This window comes from Canis lupus, chromosome 5 (assembly GCF_003254725.2).
Source record: "Canis lupus dingo isolate Sandy chromosome 5, ASM325472v2, whole genome shotgun sequence".
In the NCBI taxonomy this organism is placed as follows: Eukaryota; Metazoa; Chordata; class Mammalia; order Carnivora; family Canidae; genus Canis; species Canis lupus.
Genome location: NC_064247.1, coordinates 65630024 through 65647189, shown reverse-complemented (window position 1 = coordinate 65647189; position 17166 = coordinate 65630024). Strand labels below are relative to the sequence as shown.

Here is a 17166-nt window from a genome sequence, read left to right as displayed (position 1 = left end):
ACCTCAGGTAGAGAGAGGGTAGTGAAAATAAAGGTGTAAATTCTTTCCCCACGGCTCCCAATTCCATCCACGGACCTGCTGGGAGTCTGCACACTCGTGCTGGGGGACCGTGCTCCCACCTCATCCCTTGGGAGCAGATGTCATGTCTGAAATTGGACTGTCCACCTCCGTGTCCTGTGGGGAGTCCTGCCCCGAGCACTCTCCACTGCACGGGCCCGTGGGACCCCCTGGGCCATAGAGCAGAAGCCCCCTGGGGCGCCCAATAAACAGGGGGATTGAGGAGGGTTACTTGGCAATTCTGGGAAGTAGGGGTGTGTCCCCCTGCCAGCAATGTCTGTTGGGAGGGGTTGAAACCCCGTCTCCCTCCCCAGGAAGGCTGGAGCTGCCTCACACCATGGCCCGTCCTTTGCAGGGGCTGCAGAGCGGGGTGCTCCTAACCCAAGGCTTTAGTTTTTGTAATTCATTGAGATAGAGTTCACCTAGCACACATGACACCTACTCCAAGTGCACAATTCAGTGATTCCTGGTGTGTTTGGAGTTGTGCACACATCACTGCCATCAACCGGAGAGCACTTCATGGTCTCAGAGAGAAACCCCGTACCTAGCCGTCCTCTCCCCAGCTCCCCACTCCCCTTGGCAACCACCGAATCTCCTCTCCGTCGCTGGGTTGGCCTGTCCTGGACACCTCATGTCCTTGTGTCCTATTTGACACGGGGCCTCTTGCATCCTCAAGTCCCTTACCATTTTCTACGGGAAGTGCCAGAGCTCTGCTCCTCCTGAAGACTTTGCAGTACCCCAGGGCATGGAGGGAGCACATCTGGCTCGCCCAGTCATCCGTTGATGACCATCTGGGCTGTTCCCACCCTTGGCTGTTTGAAGAACGCTGCTGTGGACGTTTGTGTGCGGGTGTTTGTGGGACAGGCGTTCTCTTTTCTCTTGGGGGTGGACCTAAGCATGGAGTTGCTGGCACATATGGTAATTCCTGGTTTAATGGTTTGAGGAACTGCCAGACTGTTTCCCAAAGTGTCTGCACCCTTGTACATTTCCACTCAGCTTATTTTTTAAGAAGAATCTTCTGGAAGCTAAGAAGTCCTTCCCAGCATCCCCCCACCCCCAGGTGGGGGGTGGATTTATTCCCCAAAGTGGCATATTCTGTGTGTGGAGAAAACCCTAGCAGGGATGGGGATGGCAGTCATGCCAGGCATGGGGAGCAGCCCTCAGTGCCACCTCCTGCAGGTGGTCCCGCCACAGCCCTGCCCCTCTGCCTCTCCCCTGCTCTCATCCTCTTCCTGCCAGTAGTGTTCTCACCCTGTCCCTCTCAATCTCAAGTCCAGGGGGTTCTTTGTTCTGCATATTCTCTGCACGGGTACGTGGATGGTCCTTTGCAGGTAGTGGCTAGGTGAATGAACGTTATTTAGAGAAGGGGTCTTCTCCCCACCCTGCAGGAAAGTGAGGCCTAGGGGGTGGGGAGGGACCTAGAGGGAGCTCTGTAGCTAGGTGGTCATCGCGATCCTGCTCTCTACAGGAGAGGTCATGGCAAAGGACACTGATGTACAAGCTATCCCCGACCACTGATCAATCTGTTTTTGTCTGAGAGGGTAGGCTCTGGGAGACCTGCATGGAAAGGCGACAGAGTTCTGGGGGACCCCTCCAAGAAGATAACAGGGACTTGGAGATCCCTGAGGTGATAACGTGTACCTGGGGCCTCCATCGGGCCATAGTGGGCAGGTAGGGCATTCTGTGGGGCCGTAGCGGGCAAGTGGGGGCTCTGTGGGGCCATAGCCAGAAGGTGGGGCCTTCAGGAGGATAAAAGAACACACAGGGCCCCGTCCCTCGCTCTCTGCCCACATCCTCCTAGGTTCTCATGTTCAGTCTGTCTGGCTGCAGTCCTGTGGATTAGGGACCATTGGCTTCATTTGGGTAAGTAGCTCGTCCAACTCATGGCTGATGGTGCATGCGAGTGGCCTCATAGGAGTCCTGGCTACACTCCACACTTACCTGGGCCTGTCCCTTGGAACTGGCAGCCCTGCATAGAGACCACCTGCCCCAAGCCCTCTGGCCCAGAGCTTGGGAAACTGAGGCCTGTGGAGGTCTCACAGGGACCTAGAGACGCCTCGAGGGGCTAGAGCCCTTGTGTCAGCTGTGGTGTCTTCCTGGGATGATGGCTCATCAGCCACATCACGAACATTGTCTCAGTGCGGGCCCAGGGCTCGAAGGCTGGACGCTCAGCAGCGTCCTGGTGTACCTGTGGTGTGTGTGTGACACCCCGACCCTGCGAAGTGACATAGGTCAGAGGGAGATTTCCCAGCACTGTGAGCGGTGGACGCTGCTGTCTGAAGGCAAGATGGAAGCTTGCCCAGCAGGTGGCTTTTCAGGAACAAGCTCATTGGTTCTCAAATGACAGACTGTAAAACAGAAAGTGATGGTGGTCCTGGAGCAAGAATGTCTTAGGAGCTTTTGGAGTTCCCTCCTGCTGGGACTCTGCCCAGAGCCCCCCGGGGGCCACGCTGCTGGGCAGGCTGAGTGTCCCTGGTAAGTCCTCACAGCTCTCCAGGTGATGCTAATGGGAGGATCTGGGTTCTTGACCCGGAGTGGCCTCAGTCACATGGAGGGTGAGTCTCATTCTGGAGTGCCGGCCCGCCTCCAGGGGCTCTGCTTCAGCAGGTCCAGGGGCCTGGGACTCTGCATTTCAGCAGTTCCCAGGTGGTGTGGGTACTGCCCAGAACTGCACCCCATGGAGAGCCTTCCAGTGCCCCCTCTGCTCAGTCACTTCTCAGCCCACCAGAGCGCGGGCCTGACCTTACAGGGGCTAACCTTGTGGGCCTGGGGCAGCTGCGGAGCCTCCGTGCCCACTGGGTGACCAGAGCAGGGAGCGTAGCACCAGGAAAGGTGCTCTCCAGACGGTGGGATGCAGAGTAGCACCTACTCTGTGCTGCGTTCAGTTCTGGCCGGCCTCCCCTGTGAACACCCAAAGGGAGGGTCCCCCCTTTTTTTTGAAGGATGAAGTAGTGATCCAAATTGGCGACCCCCGAGGTCCCCCTTTATTCTTGATAGCATTGAGCACTGCATCTAGATGCCCAGCCACCAAAGTGTGGATTAGATGGATGAATCTTTGCTTTTGGTCTCAGCTTAAGGAGAGGAACCTGCGCCTCAGTTCTCACAGCTCTCCGTCTGGTGAGGGTCTGAAGATCTGGGCCTTCTAAGGTCCTTCTTGGTTTGGGGCAGGCCCTGCTCCCTGAGGCCAGGCAGGACGTGGGGCTGAAATCTGGAAGTTGGGACTGTCAGACACAGCTTCCCAGGTCCTGTCAGCCTGCATACCTGAGCCACCCACCCAGGGTCTCACTCAGCACGAGTCCTCTCACCACCGGCCTCATCCCGCAGGAGCAGCTCTGCGCACGAAGGTATGAGAACCACCAGGCCCCGGGGGGCACGGGTGCAGTTGAAGCCAGAGCCTGTGTTCCTTGCGGCAGACTTCTTCCTTATATTTCAGGGCATAGTGGAGAGAACTGTCCAGAATGCAGGCCTGGGTGTCAGGCACCCTTGGGTGGGGTCTCAGCTCAGCTGCTACTCTCCATGTGGGGAGTTCGGCCAAGGGACTCTGGGCACCAAGTGGAAGAAGACCTCTGCATGGTGCAGACACACTGTGTACCCTTGGCCGTGTGGGCTGTGCCATTCCTCTTGGCAGGGGAATGAGCCTCTGCCCTGCTCTGCGAGGTCAGGGTGACGAGGCAAGCAGAGTCAGTCTCCTTAGGGGACATGGCTTGGAAGGAACGACACAGGGACACCTGGCTGGGGTCTGCAGACCCCCCTCGACTTCAGATTTGCCTTGGACTCTCACCGACCAGTTGACCTTCCCGAGTGTGGGCCTCCCCTGTGGTGGGGACCAGGAGGAGTCAGAGGCTCCTTCCAGCTCAGGGACAGCCAGATCTCCTCGCTCTTCCTGCTGTGTGGCCTTGGACCAGTGCCCTCGTCTCTCTGAACCCCCATGGGCCCTTGTGAGATGACCACACCTGGCACCCTACCCTGAGTGCTCAGCAAGCGTCAGCTGCCCATGTCCTCCAGCCTCGGTGGCTGTGGTTCTTGACAGCCAGCCTACCCAGCGGGGTTAGCCAGGTGCCCCCAGGCTGAGAGGACAATGGATAGAAAGAAATCTCAGTGACCATCAGAATCCCTGACTTGAAAGAACAGTCCTTATTCTGAAATTTTTGTTTCCTTATGTGAAAAGCACTTTCCCTGGACTCGTAATTGCCAAGACTTGGAAGCAGCAAAGCTGCCCCTCACCCGGTGGTGGATGACCACACGATGGTGTGCAGCCTCGGGAGAGCAGAGTCTCAAGTGCTAGGTACTGTGTGCAAGAGGCCAGCCAGGAAGGCTTCACTGTGCACGATCCCAGCTCTGTGACACAGGTCAGGGCAATGCTCTGGGGGACGGTAAAAGGGTCTGTGGCTGCCCGGGGTTGGGGGAGGGGGTAACAGAACACAGGACTCCTGTGGGCAGAGTGATACGTCTGTAGGGGGTGCGTGTATGCTTGTCCAAACCCAGATTGTCCAAGTCCGAGCGTGACCCCTGCCATCAGCTGTGGACTCCAGGTAGTGGGTTGATACTGGCACATGGACTGCAACAAATGCATTGCACTAATACAAGGTAACAAAATGTGTGTGCAGGGGGCACCTGGAAAGTCTGTGTGGTTCCCACTCAGTTCTTCTGTAAACCTGAAACTGTGCTTAAGTTGAAAAAGCCCACCCATGATGGACGGGCGTGGGGAGCAGAAGGGCACCGTGGACACTGCCATGAAGCCCCGCACGCTGAGGACCGTGGAGATGCACGGTCCACCCACGTGGAGGGCTCCTCGTGCCCACCCCAAGTGAACTCCAACTGAGCGTCTGGGTGCACTGCCCGCACCTGGGGCCTGTCTCTTCGGGGCTGCAGGAGGATGAAGGAGGATGAACAAGGAGCCCGTGTGGTGGCTGTGTTGGCTCCACCCCCTCCTGACCCCCGGGCATTTCCTGGCTCATCTCCTGCCCTCAGTGCCAGAATGACTCTTACCTGTTCCCGCTGCCCAGGGTCTGTTTCCTGCCTCCAGTCTGCACACATCTGACCTCGGGGAAGCGTCTCCCTTCCGGCCCAAGGAGATCACTGACATGAGGCCTTGCCCCCCCCCCACCCTGCCGGGGCCATCCCCACCACCCTTCTCAGTACCTGGGCACAGCAGTCAGCAGGCTGGTGTCCTCTGTGGGGTGTGGGGCTTTGCGTCGGCACCTGGCACCCCACAAGGTCTGAATCCTACTTGAGCCCTGGTTTCCACCCTGCAACGGTGAGGATGTGATGACTGGTGACAACCCTTTGTGCAAATGCTCCTCCCCTTCCCCCTCATAGTGTGTCCTCTCATCAAGATAACGTGTGCTCACAGCTGAAGGCGTCCTTTAGGGCCCAACACAAACAGCCCCCAGCCCCGGCCCCACCTGCCCACGCTGCTCACCGTGTGCACTTATTGCTTGTTTGTGCTTGTAGTCATCATGTGTGGACTTGTGTGCCGCATGGAAAACTTTGAGTCTTCGAGAACCCAGCCCCTTCCCTAATTTTCCGGGATTGAGGGCATATTTTGTTAAGCCCAGAATTGGTGCACTTCGTAAGCACAAGGCAAAGGTTTACTTTGGGGCCAGGCCCTGCCCCGACCCCTCTCTCCTCCCCGTGTCCCCAAGCACAGCTGAAGCTCCTGACTGCTGCCCCTCTTCAGCTGCATGGTTTCTCAACCCCATTCTTTCCCCACCTTCCACATGTTCTGTGGAAGACCTCCGTGTGCAGCTTTGCATGTGAACCAGCCTGCCAGGTTCTCTACCCCTACCTACAGAGGCACACGTACGCGTTATGTGTGATACACATTTTCTCTGTTTCTCTGTTGTCTCCTGGAATTCCCGTGTCTATACCCTGAGCTCTCCCGTTCGTGGAATCTCCCCGCGGCTTGCTTTATCATGCTTTACTCCCTCACCGTGCTGGTGTGCGTCCTGCAGTAGCTTCGTAAGGAAAGATGCCCGAATGATTGTTTTGTGGCTTTACTGATAAATTGGTCATGTGGGGAATTCTAGGCTGAAATCATCCAGGACTTGGGGGCAGCGGTGGTGGTGGCGGCACCTGCCCCTGATGACTCGGTTTCACTGCTGCAGAGGAGGCCCATACCGCTCAGATTCTCCATCCCTCACACGCAGTTGCCCCCCTCCCCATCCCAAAGTGGGATCTTTGCTCTTTGGGGGACGGGGATCTGAAACCCCACAACATCGAATATTGGTGGACTCCTTCTCCTCCATCGTGCTGGCGTCCGTGAGCCCCTCCAGCCTGGACCCTTCAGTTCTGGGAGCTTTCCCATTGTTAGCCTTTGGTGATTTTCCGGAACTCCTGCCACACAGACTTGGGGCCCAGCTGACTCATGCGCGACTCTGATTTTCTCCTTACTGTTTCTCACTGCTTTGCCCACCTCTTCTTTTTGTTCCAGTTTCTGATTTTCTTGAATTTATCTTCCAACTCACTTACCAAAATTCTTATTTTAGCCATCATGCTTTTAATTTCCAGGAGCTCTCTCTCTCTCTCTTTCGTTGCATTTTATTTGCACTGTGTGGATGCGGTGTCTTCTCTCTCTACAGATTTAATTTCTGGGCTCCCTGATGTCTTTCATACTTTGCATTTTTCATGATTCTCTCCAATTCCCCAACCCTCCTCCTGCCACACATTTATTTGTATGTTGGAGCCTTTCTTCCTGTGAGAGGCTTTCTCCAAACATCTAATGACCCTTGACTGTTCTTTTTTTTTTTCTTTTAAGATTTTATTTAAAAGTGAGCTCAAGCAGGGGGAGGGGCAGAAGGAGAGAGTCTGGCAGACTCTGGGCTCCATCCCAGGACCCCCAGACGATGATCTGAGCTGAAGTCAGACCCTTAACCAACTGAGCCACCCGGGCATCCCGGGGTGTTTAGTAAAGCAAGATAACAAAAAGTTGGCTGGCCCTGTGCAGCCCCTTCAGAGGATTTCCCTCTTCCTCCTGGCTGCCGTCACCCCAGCCACCAATCCCTCCCTGGACAGACTGGCCATGCAGGCAGGGACTGCCTCCTAAAGTCCTGTGTCTGGTTCCTCTCTGCCGAGTGTCTCTCGGGTATGATTTTCTGGTTCTGTATCTCTAGAAACTTTTGTGTCCTGCAGGACAGAACGTGCATATGTTCTCAGCACCCCGGTTTTTATCCTCTCTCTTGGTTTGTCCTCTTAACTTTGACTTACATGTATAGTTGCATCACCTGGCTGACGATGGAGGATTTATATTGGCTTGTGGGGCTGCCGTAACCGAATGTCACAGACTGGAGGGCTTAACCACTTGCTGTTTGTCCTGTCCCCGTTTGGAGGCTGGAGGTTGAAGGTCAGCGCGCCAGCAGGTTGGGCTCCTCTGAGCCCCCTCTGCCGGGCTTGCAGACGGCCACCCTCTCACCACCTCTTCCTATGCTCTGTGCCTGTACCCCTGCTTTCATCTCCGCTTCTTAGAGGAACTATTGTATTAGGGCCCAGACTCAAGCCCTCTATTGTTTGTTGTGGTAAAATACAACATAAAATCTACCATCTTAACTTACTTTTTAAAGATTATTTATTAGAGAGAGAAAGAGAGAGAGAACAGAGGGAGAAGGAGAAGCAGATTCCCACTGAGCAGGGAACCTGATACAGGACTTGATCCCAGGACCCTGGGATCATGACCTGACCCGAAGGCAGAGGCTTCACTGACTGAGTCACCCAGGCGCCCCTCATCTTAACCATTTTCAAGTGTACAGTTCACTGGTATTAAATACAGAGTGTTCAGTAGTTCCTACCATCTATGTCCAGAAAGCTTCTCTTATAAAAAACCCCTGCACCCATGAACAAGTCCCCTCCAGGCCCTGGTATCTGGTAGTTCTGGGTTTATTGTCGGGGGAGCCACTGTGCCATCACCCACAGCAGCTGCACCATTTCACGTTCCCATTGATGGTGCACAGGGTCTCTGCTTTCTCCACTTCCTCGTGGGTGTGAGGTGGGGTCTTGCTGTGGGTTTGATGTGTGTTTCCCTGATGGCGAGTGATGTTGAGAATCTTCTCGTGGTGCTTATCGCCTCACCTTTTACCTTAATCCTGTGTGCAAAGACTGTGTCACCAAATACGGTTGGTTCTAAGGTATTGGGGGGCAGGACTGTAACATGGGAGATAAATTCTGTACCCTGACTCCCGTGGTAACTCTTCAGAGCCTAGCTAAAACCAAGCTTTAAAAATGATACTTGCAGGGCACCTGGGTGGCTCAGTCATTGAGCATCTGCCTTCATCTCAGGTCGTGATCCCGGGGTCCTGGGATCAAGTCCCATATCAGGCTCCCCGCTGGGAGGCTGCTTCTCCCTCTGCCTGTGTCTCTGCCTCTCTCTGTGTCTCTCCTGAATAAATAAATAAAATCTTTAAAAAAATGATACTTTCTAGCGTTGGTGATGATGAGGGGAAGCAATCACTCTCGTGGTCCTTTCCAAGGGTAGTGTATCCAAGGTCCTTTCCAAGGGTAGTGTATCAAAAACCTTAAAACAACAGAGAAAAAAAACTTTTGAATGAGCAAATTCATTCTAGGAGTTTATCCTGAGGATATAATCTGTATATGAAGATAAATTATCAAAAATGAGGAATGACTTTAAATGTCCCACAGAAGATGGACTTGTAGCTTCTATGTGGTGGAACATTCATGTGTTCGGCTAGCTGCAGCCATCCCTAATGATGCAAAAAAGGTGGAAGGAGGTCCAGGGTACATTTGGAAGAAGGTTCTAGAACCTAGTCTGTCCACACGATGCTGCCTCCCTGGCTCTGCAGCCCACAGGCCAGGTGTCCTTGGCCCAGGTTCTTCACCTCCTGCCACATCCCTCACCCCAGGGATGCCCCGACCAGAAGAATCAATCACCTGGGGGTGGTAGCCAGTGCACATCACCTGGTCTTCCCTGACCATTCTAATTTCATAAGTCAGAGTTTGGGCCTGGAACTGTGGTTTTCCAAAAACAAAACAAAACAAACCAATTGCAACAAGTGTCTTTCATGTTGATGCTCGTGCAGGAAGCACTAGTTACCTTGTTTGGGAGTCCTGCCTGGCTTGGGGATTCTGGGGTCGGCCTTGGTGTGTGGAAGTGCTGGAGGGTAGTTTGCACTTGGGGTGCAGTGCACTCTGCCATTCGTTTCCAGAAACTCTGGGAAGCCCACTTCCTGGTGAAGTGTGAAGCACAAGAAATACGGGGTGCATCTTGACTGCTCGGTGTGTCGTCTCCAGCTGCTCAGATGGCCCCTGTGCCCCCCCCCCCCCCGGCCTGGCTGGGATGCAGAGATGGAGGGGCCTCTGTGTGTCCTCCTGGGCATGAAGGTGGGGATGCAGCGTGCTCTGGCCAGCCCTCCCTCCCCCCGCCACTGAGGACAGAGGAGCCTGGAGCCTTGTAAACGCCATCTGTTCCTCGCAGGGAGACACCTGTTCAGCATGGGGCCCTCACAATCAGGTGTGACACATCCTGGGGTGCACAGACATAGATCCTGAGGATGGGGGTGATTCTGGGGTATCTCAGGGAGTGTTTGGGTTCAAGGGGCACATGGGCTCTCTAGAAGGAGTGAGGGTGTCCTGGGGACCCGGCACTGGAGAAGCATCTACCCATGTGCCTTGCTCTGAGGGAGAAGACCCTGGCTGCTTCTCTGTTTCCTTCTCTGGCAGGAAGCAGTCATGCGGGCCTCCTCACCTCCTGGCCGACGTCCCAGAGGGAGAAGGTGGTCAGTCACCCTTCTGGGTCCAGTCACTGTGACGGGAGGGGAGGCACCGCACCTGGTGCCCCCAGGAGAGGATGTCCCTCTGGGAGGCAGGCCAGTCTGGGTGGGGTGGGAGGTTTCTGGAGGGGGCAGTATGGCCTGGGTTGTGGTGTTGGGCTGCGGAGGCAGGTGTGGGGCTGACAGGCCCGAGGCCCTCCAGGCAAGCCTCAGGCTCGGCTCCAGCTGGGCCCACATCCCACTCCTGTTGGTGACTTTGGGTGTCTCTTTTGCCACAAGCCTCAGTGTTTTTTGTCAGGTGAGCAGAGTGTGTCTGGAAGTCACAGCTCTTGTTCCACTCCCCAGCTCCCCTTCCTTTGCCTCTGGGGTGCTCCCCTGCTCCCCTGGGTACCCTCCAGGGCGACCTGGCCTCGCCCCACCCTGCCCTGGGCCCAGGAGGCAGCTTCCCCAGGCTGGGCGTCTCTGCGGATGCTCAGCCCCAGTGGCCGGGCCGTGATGAAGGCTGCGTTTGCCACCAGGCTGGTCCTCGGGGCTGTGTGACAAGTGCTTTGGAAGAACTGCAGCTGAGAGTCGAGGGTTTCGGTCAAACAGGCGTGTGAGAGGCGTGGAGGCCCTAGTGGGACTTCTGTAACTCGAGGAGAGCAGGCTGCCCGCCCGGCCCGAGGTACTAGATGCTGAGGGCTGGGCTTGGACGGGGTGGATTCCTGAATCTGGAATCGCTGGTGCCCACAGCATGCCCGGCAGCAGCCCAGCCAGATGTTGGACCTCCGTGGGGCCCCACGCACAGCATCAGCCTCACCTGGGGGATTAGGCATGCAGGAGCTCAGCCTGCACCCCGAGTCGGGAAGTTGGTGGGAGGTTTAGCACCCCACCCCCGCTGGCCTCGTCCTGTGTGCTGCTCCCTGCGAGTGAGCCCCGCTGGCTTCAGGGGGCATCTTGCAGGTGAGGCCCAGGGAGGCTTGCCCGCTCGCCTGGGGTCCCCTTGGGTTTCCTGATTCCGACTTCCAGCTGATGGGGATGGAGGGGTCAGTCCGTTATCTTCATTGTGGTGGGCAGGTGAGGGGGTGGCAGAGTCGGTGGGAGGGTCCCCTGCTTTCCTGAGTTGACTTGGAGGGTGGAAGGGATGCCCTCAGCGATCCATCCACCTCTGGGTGTCTTCCTGTGAGGGGCAGCCCAAGGTCAGGGTGAAGGTGTGCGTAGGAAGCTGCCTCTGCTCCAGGGTCCCTCCAGCATCCAGCGGGACAGCACCTGTTGGGGCCACTTGGCTTCCCCTCGAACTGGGCACCCTGGCTCCTGCCTCTTCACACACAGGTTGCTTGGGGTGTAAAATGAAACAAAACACTGGGTTTAATGGTTTAACGGTGTGCAAATAACCAGTTGGATTCAAACAATCACGGAAATTGGGGTGGGGGAGCTTGAAATGAACCCTTTATCACCCTAGCCCGCCAGAGGACTAGGGCAGAGAGGAGGCTGGGAAGGAGGGTAGAGGGGAGCCTCCCCTCGGGAGAAGCTGCCTCCCCATGGCCTGCCTGGTCGCAGAGCTGGCCTGGGTCTGGTCTCTTGATGCCTACATGCCCTTTGCAGCAGGTGCTCCCAGGCCGATCCTAGCAGAGCTGGTCTGCAGTTTCCGAGATGTCGAATCCAGTTTCTTCCTGATGTTGGCCATACTCAGAGATGTGTTCCCACTGAGGGTAACCATGCAAATACAACCAAACTGCAGGCTCTGACCAAGGAAGGCTCCGCCATGGCCAGCTCTTCATGTGCGTGGGTGCTACCTACTGTCTGTGTACCATGTGGCGGGCGCAGTCATCGCCCCAGGCCGCCCAGATCGGGGCTCGGGCTGCCTGACTCATGGTATAACTCCCTGGGCTCTGCTCAGCTGCACCACGTTGGGCACAGGAGTTTTTTTTATTTTATTTTATTTTATTTTATTTTATTTTATTTTATTTTATTTTAATTAATTAATTAAAGATTTTATATATTTATTCATGAGAGACACAGAGAGGCAGAGACACAGGCAGAGGGAGAAGCAGGCTCCTGAGAGGAGCCTGATGTGGGACTTGATCCTGGGACCTTGGGATCACGCCCTGAGCTGAAGACAGATGCTTAACCACTGAGCCACTGAGGCGTCCCAAAATTAACCATTTTATTTTATTTTATTTTATTTTATTTTATTTTATTTTTTTATTTATGATAGTCACAGAGAGAGAGAGAGAGAGGCAGAGACACAAGCAGAGGGAGAAGCAGGCTCCATGCACCGCGAGCCTGATGTGGGACTCGATCCTGGGTCTCCAGGATCACGCCCTGGGCCAAAGCCAGGCGCCAAAACGCGGCGCCACCCAGGGATCCCGAAATTAACCATTTTAAAGTGAACAATTCATGGGCATCTGGCACATTCATACTGCTGTGTGGTCACCACTGGTACAGAACACCAAGTCATTTTCATCCCCCAAAATGAAGCCCTGTTCCCCGTCCCAGCAGCCACCACTCTGCTTTCTGCTCTGGATTTGCCTGCTCAGGACATGAAGGGTCCTTCCCCTGGCCTTTGCCCCTATCTGGCCCTGGAGCACGTGTACATTTTTTCCCCTGATCTGTAGAAGGACCTCAGGAGTCCCAGAGCTCAGGAAAACTACATCGAGTCCTTGCTTTTGCTCCACCGCCATGGGAACTGAAGTTTGCAGGGGCCGTGGCTTGTCTTGGCCGTGCTGCTCCTCACGTGGCCCCTAGAAGGCCAGTGTGGCCGGATGCAGGTGCCTGGGGAGAGGGGAGAGGATGGGGAGCCCTAGGTTCAGATCTGCCCTCCGGCTTCTGGCTGAGTGTGCCTGGGTGGGCCTGTGTTCCCTCAGGTTTGGATGAGGAGTGTTGATAACCTTCAACACTCTATATCCGTGACCCCCTCTATACCTGCACAGATGCCTTCCTCACCTTATAGATGAGGAAACTGAGGTTCAAGGAGATGTTCCCAAGGTCACAGATCCAGAAAGCATGCAGTCAGGACTCGAACCCAGGTCTGGCCCTTTCCTGACACCTTCCCAAGCCCCTGCTGGTCACAGCCTCTGCCAGGCTGTGCACGAAGCTCCTGGAGGTGCCTTCACTTTATTAATTTTTAAAAATTTGGCAAAATAAACATAAAATCTGCCATCTTAACCACTTAAAGTGTACAATACTGGTCCACGCCTGGTCCCGGGGTCCTACTCATAACCCTGGCTGCTGTGAGCCACGGGGTCTCTGTCCCAGCATGAGACACACCGGCACACCGCATGGCACGGAATCCACCACCACCTTTGTCTGCCCCATGACAGTCACCTGCTTACAGCCAGGTTGGCTCTGGGAAGGGGTGCAGTGGACGCTGTGGGGCACATGGGTAAAGCCCACATCCTGCCCTCCCATGGGGAAGGGGCCACGCCTGGCTCATGCAGCCTGAGGTGGGAGGAGCTCTTGGTTGGGGCAGGGGTGGGAGCTGGGGAGAGGGTGAGGAGCACCCCTGCTGCTCTGCATTTGGGCCCTGGGCTACGTCCCTTTGTAGAGCATGCCCCCCACCCAGCTTTGGGGCTACCAGATGGCTGTCTGCTGTGGGGGTGCAGAAGCCCCCACCTCAGGGTGGGATGAGTCCCACGGGATTAGGCTAAAGCACACGTGCAGCTAAGACGCCCTCCCTCATGGACATGTCCAGGAGGACACTGGTCTCAGGCTTGGCTTATAGAAAGTACCTTTGTGGGGGTCACTTGTTCAGTGGACAGGCCACTGTCTGCTGGAGCACAGGGCTCCCAGGTCCCTTGCCCTGGCCTCTAGCCCCAGCTACATCTCTCCCCAGCAAGGCCAGGCATGAGTTACCAACAGAATCAGGTGTCTGGTTGTGGGGAGCTCGCAACCCACTTGAGCAGAAGACGTGTCCTGCAAATGTGTAAGACCCTCCAGAGTCTGCCTGTGGAATGCTGGATGTTGGCGTAAATGCTGCAGGTCCTGTGCGGGAGCATGGTCAGCTCTACGGGCTGGGGTACCCCGAGGTGTTACTGAGGAGGGGGTGCCATCTGGGTTGGATTGGGTGGGATTTGAATCCCGAGGTCTCAGACAAGCCCGTGAAGGGTGGGGACCTGTTCTGACTTGGGCGTTGTCAGTGACTGTGATGGGCAGTGACACAACAGTGACTGAAGTTCTCTGGGGCCACATGGCAAGGCTTTGTGTCTTTCCTCTGGTGTAGGGCAGGCATGTGATGGAGAGGGCCTGGGTGGGAGACAGTAGGGAGGAGTTGGGAGTGGGGCAAACTGGAGGGGGCACCCGGTTTGGAGTCCATTTGCTGCTGGACTCCACTCCATTTTTCCATCTGAAAACAAAGATTTTGGCTTGCCAGAGCCTTTACATTTTTAGGAGAAAGAAGAGCTGAGCTTTTATGTGAAACGTCTCGATTTTGAAATGTTGGCAATTCCAGTTTTTTATAAAAACACCATGGGACAAATAAAGCCTGTGTATTGGTGAGTTTCTGGTTTGCAGCCCCTGTGACAGTGAGCTGGAAGTGTGGTGGGACAGATTCTCCCCATTTTCCCTGAAAAGCCCGTCCGGGGCGGGGACCCCATCAGTGGAGCTCAGCGGGGGCCCGGCAGTGAGTCCAGGAATGCTGGGGGCTGTTCTCCTCTCCCGGTGACGTAGGTCCCCTTCTGTAGACGAGGAGACTGAGGGTCAGAGAGGCTCCCATCACACAGGGGTAAGTAGAGCAGGGACATGAGCCTGGTTTTATCAATTTATTTTCCCCTTTAATTGTGTTGTGGTAAGATATTCTACGTATCATAAAATTTGCAGCTGTAACCACGCCTTACACAATTCAGTGGTGTTATATTCAGGGTGTTGTGCAACCATCACCTCTACTCTACTTTCAAAGCTTCTCCATCACCCCAAGTAGAAACTAGTTCCATTAAAGGACAACTCCCTGTGTCCCCAACCCCCGCCCCTGGCACCTGCCATTCTTCTGTCTCTGAACCTGACTGTTGGAAGGGCCTTGTGTCAGTGTTCTCACATGGTGTTTGTCCTCCTGTGACTGGCTTGTTTCACAGGTTCCCCTGTGCTGTAGTGGGTGTCACTTTTAAGGCTGAAAAATATTCCATTGTTTGGATGGACCCCATTTGGTTTATCCATTTGTCCATCAATGGACACCTGGGTTGTTTCCACCTGTCGTCTATTCTGATTAAGCTGCTGTGAGCATGGGTGTGCAAATAGCTCTTTGAGCTCCTGCTTTTGATTCTCTTGGGGATGTTGGGTTTGCTGGTTGCAACACCTTAATGTGCCTCAGTGCTCTTGCAAACCCTTCTTGGATACCCCCAGCAGTTGGGAATTTACTGCCTCCCGGGGCAGCCCTTTCACACCGGGTTTGTAGCCGGGATCTGTGTCCCTGTAGCTGGACTCCTGGGCCCCATGACCGTTTGGGGCCACTCACACAGCACCTGCTTCTTTCCTGCCCGCTGTGCTCCTCCCTGTCTTCTCAGGGTGGGGCCTCTGCCTGTGTGCAGGGGGAGCTCTCCGGTTCGCTCTAGACTCAGTGCCAGACTCTTTTTTTTTTTTTAAAGGTTTTATTTATTTATTCATGAGAGACAGAGAGAGAGAGAGAGAGCGGCAGAGACACAGGCAGAGGGAGAAGCAGGCTCCACGCAGGGAGCCTGACTGGGACTGGATCCCAGGACCCCAGGATCATGTCCTGGGCCCAAGGCAAGCGCTAAACCGCTGAGCCACCCAAGGATCCCTCAGTTCCAGACTCTGACACCTCGCTTCCCTTTCCCAACTTCTAAGAGAAAGAAATGCAACGGCGCAAAGCAGGACCGGTGCGTCTTCAGCAAAAACCATGGGTGATAGAGTCCTAAAAACAGGCGGTGGTCTGTCTGCCTCCCAGCAAAGCCACCAGGTTGTCCCAGGACAGAAGCGTGAGGGCTCGGGCCACAGCGCGTCCTCCCGTCGCGTCGCCCCCCAGAGGCTCACCTCTCTTTCCTTTGTGTCTGCAGGGACCTACCAGGGCCAGTGGGTCGGCGGCATGCGGCAAGGCTACGGCGTGCGGCAGAGCGTTCCCTACGGCATGGCAGCGGTCATCCGCTCGCCCCTGAGGACGTCCATCAACTCTCTGCGCAGCGAGCACACCAACGGCGCGGCGCTGCACCCCGACGCCTCCCCGGCGGTGGCCAGCAGCCCGGCCGTGTCCCGAGGGGGCTTCGTGCTCGTGGCGCACAGCGACTCCGACATCCTCAAGAGCAAAAAGAAGGGGCTGTTCCGGCGCTCGCTGCTGAGCGGCCTGAAGCTGCGCAAGTCCGAGTCCAAGAGCAGCCTGGCCAGCCAGCGCAGCAAGCAGAGCTCGTTCCGCAGCGAGGCCGGCATGAGCACGGTCAGCTCCACGGCCAGCGACATCCACTCCACCATCAGCCTGGGCGAGGGCGAGGCCGAGCTGGCGGTCATCGAGGATGACATCGACGCCACCACCACGGAGACCTACGTGGGCGAGTGGAAGAGCGACAAGCGCTCGGGCTTCGGCGTGAGCCAGCGCTCCGACGGGCTCAAGTACGAGGGCGAGTGGGCGGGCAACAGGCGGCACGGCTACGGCTGCATGACCTTCCCCGATGGCACCAAGGAGGAGGGCAAGTACAAGCAGAATGTCCTCGTGAGCGGCAAGCGCAAGAACCTCATTCCGCTGCGTGCCAGCAAGATCCGCGAGAAGGTGGACCGGGCCGTGGAGGCCGCCGAGCGGGCTGCCACCATTGCCAAGCAGAAGGCGGAGATCGCGGCCTCCAGGTAGGAGGGTGTGGTGGGCAGGGCTGGGTTGCAGGGCCTGGTCCTCTCAGCTCTGCTGTCCTCAGGATAGGGACCGGTGTTTCTCGAACTGTGCTCCTGGGAACCAGGGGGCTCCTTGAAGTTTCTTGTGGGGGGCAGGCCATGGTTGGTCTGAGCCGGTTCTGGGCCCCCCAACAGCCTTTCCTGCAACAGAGCAGCATCTCCTTTGTTCCATGTGCTGGTGTTACTTGTGGGGTAGCAGGTGCATAAAGAAGGTAGAAGGTGCATAAAGAACAGTGCATAAAGCACTGTTCTGCTGGTGACACGAAGGTGTGACGGCCGTGCTCCCAGCACTGCAGACATGTGAGGCTGGGGAGGAAGCTGCGCTGGTTGTCTGTGGACTCAGAGACAGCCCAAACTGCACGGACCAGCTGGGGGCCCCCGGCACGGGGCCCATGTGATATGTGGTGCTGTGGGCCAACAGCTGGTGTGAGATGCAACCCTAACTGGGTTTGGGTTCAGCGGGGCTGCCGGGCACTGAGCAATGGGTCCTGAGGTGGCTGCTGGTGGGCACTGTGTTGGTTTCCAAGGTGACTTTAGTGTTGGGTACAAGCTTCAGGGCTGGAGGAAGGGGCTCAGGGCCCAG

General features: G+C 56.1%; 1 protein-coding gene across 1 annotated transcript in view; it reads left to right on the top strand.

Annotated features, from left to right (window-relative positions):
* Positions 1-17166, top strand: part of JPH3 (junctophilin 3) — an 81239-nt gene that overhangs the window by 16741 nt on the left and 47332 nt on the right. Inside the window, exon 2 of the mRNA XM_025427059.3 lies at positions 15764-16541. Within this exon, the coding sequence (XP_025282844.1) occupies positions 15764-16541 (778 nt within the window). The remainder of the gene's footprint in view (positions 1-15763; positions 16542-17166) is intronic.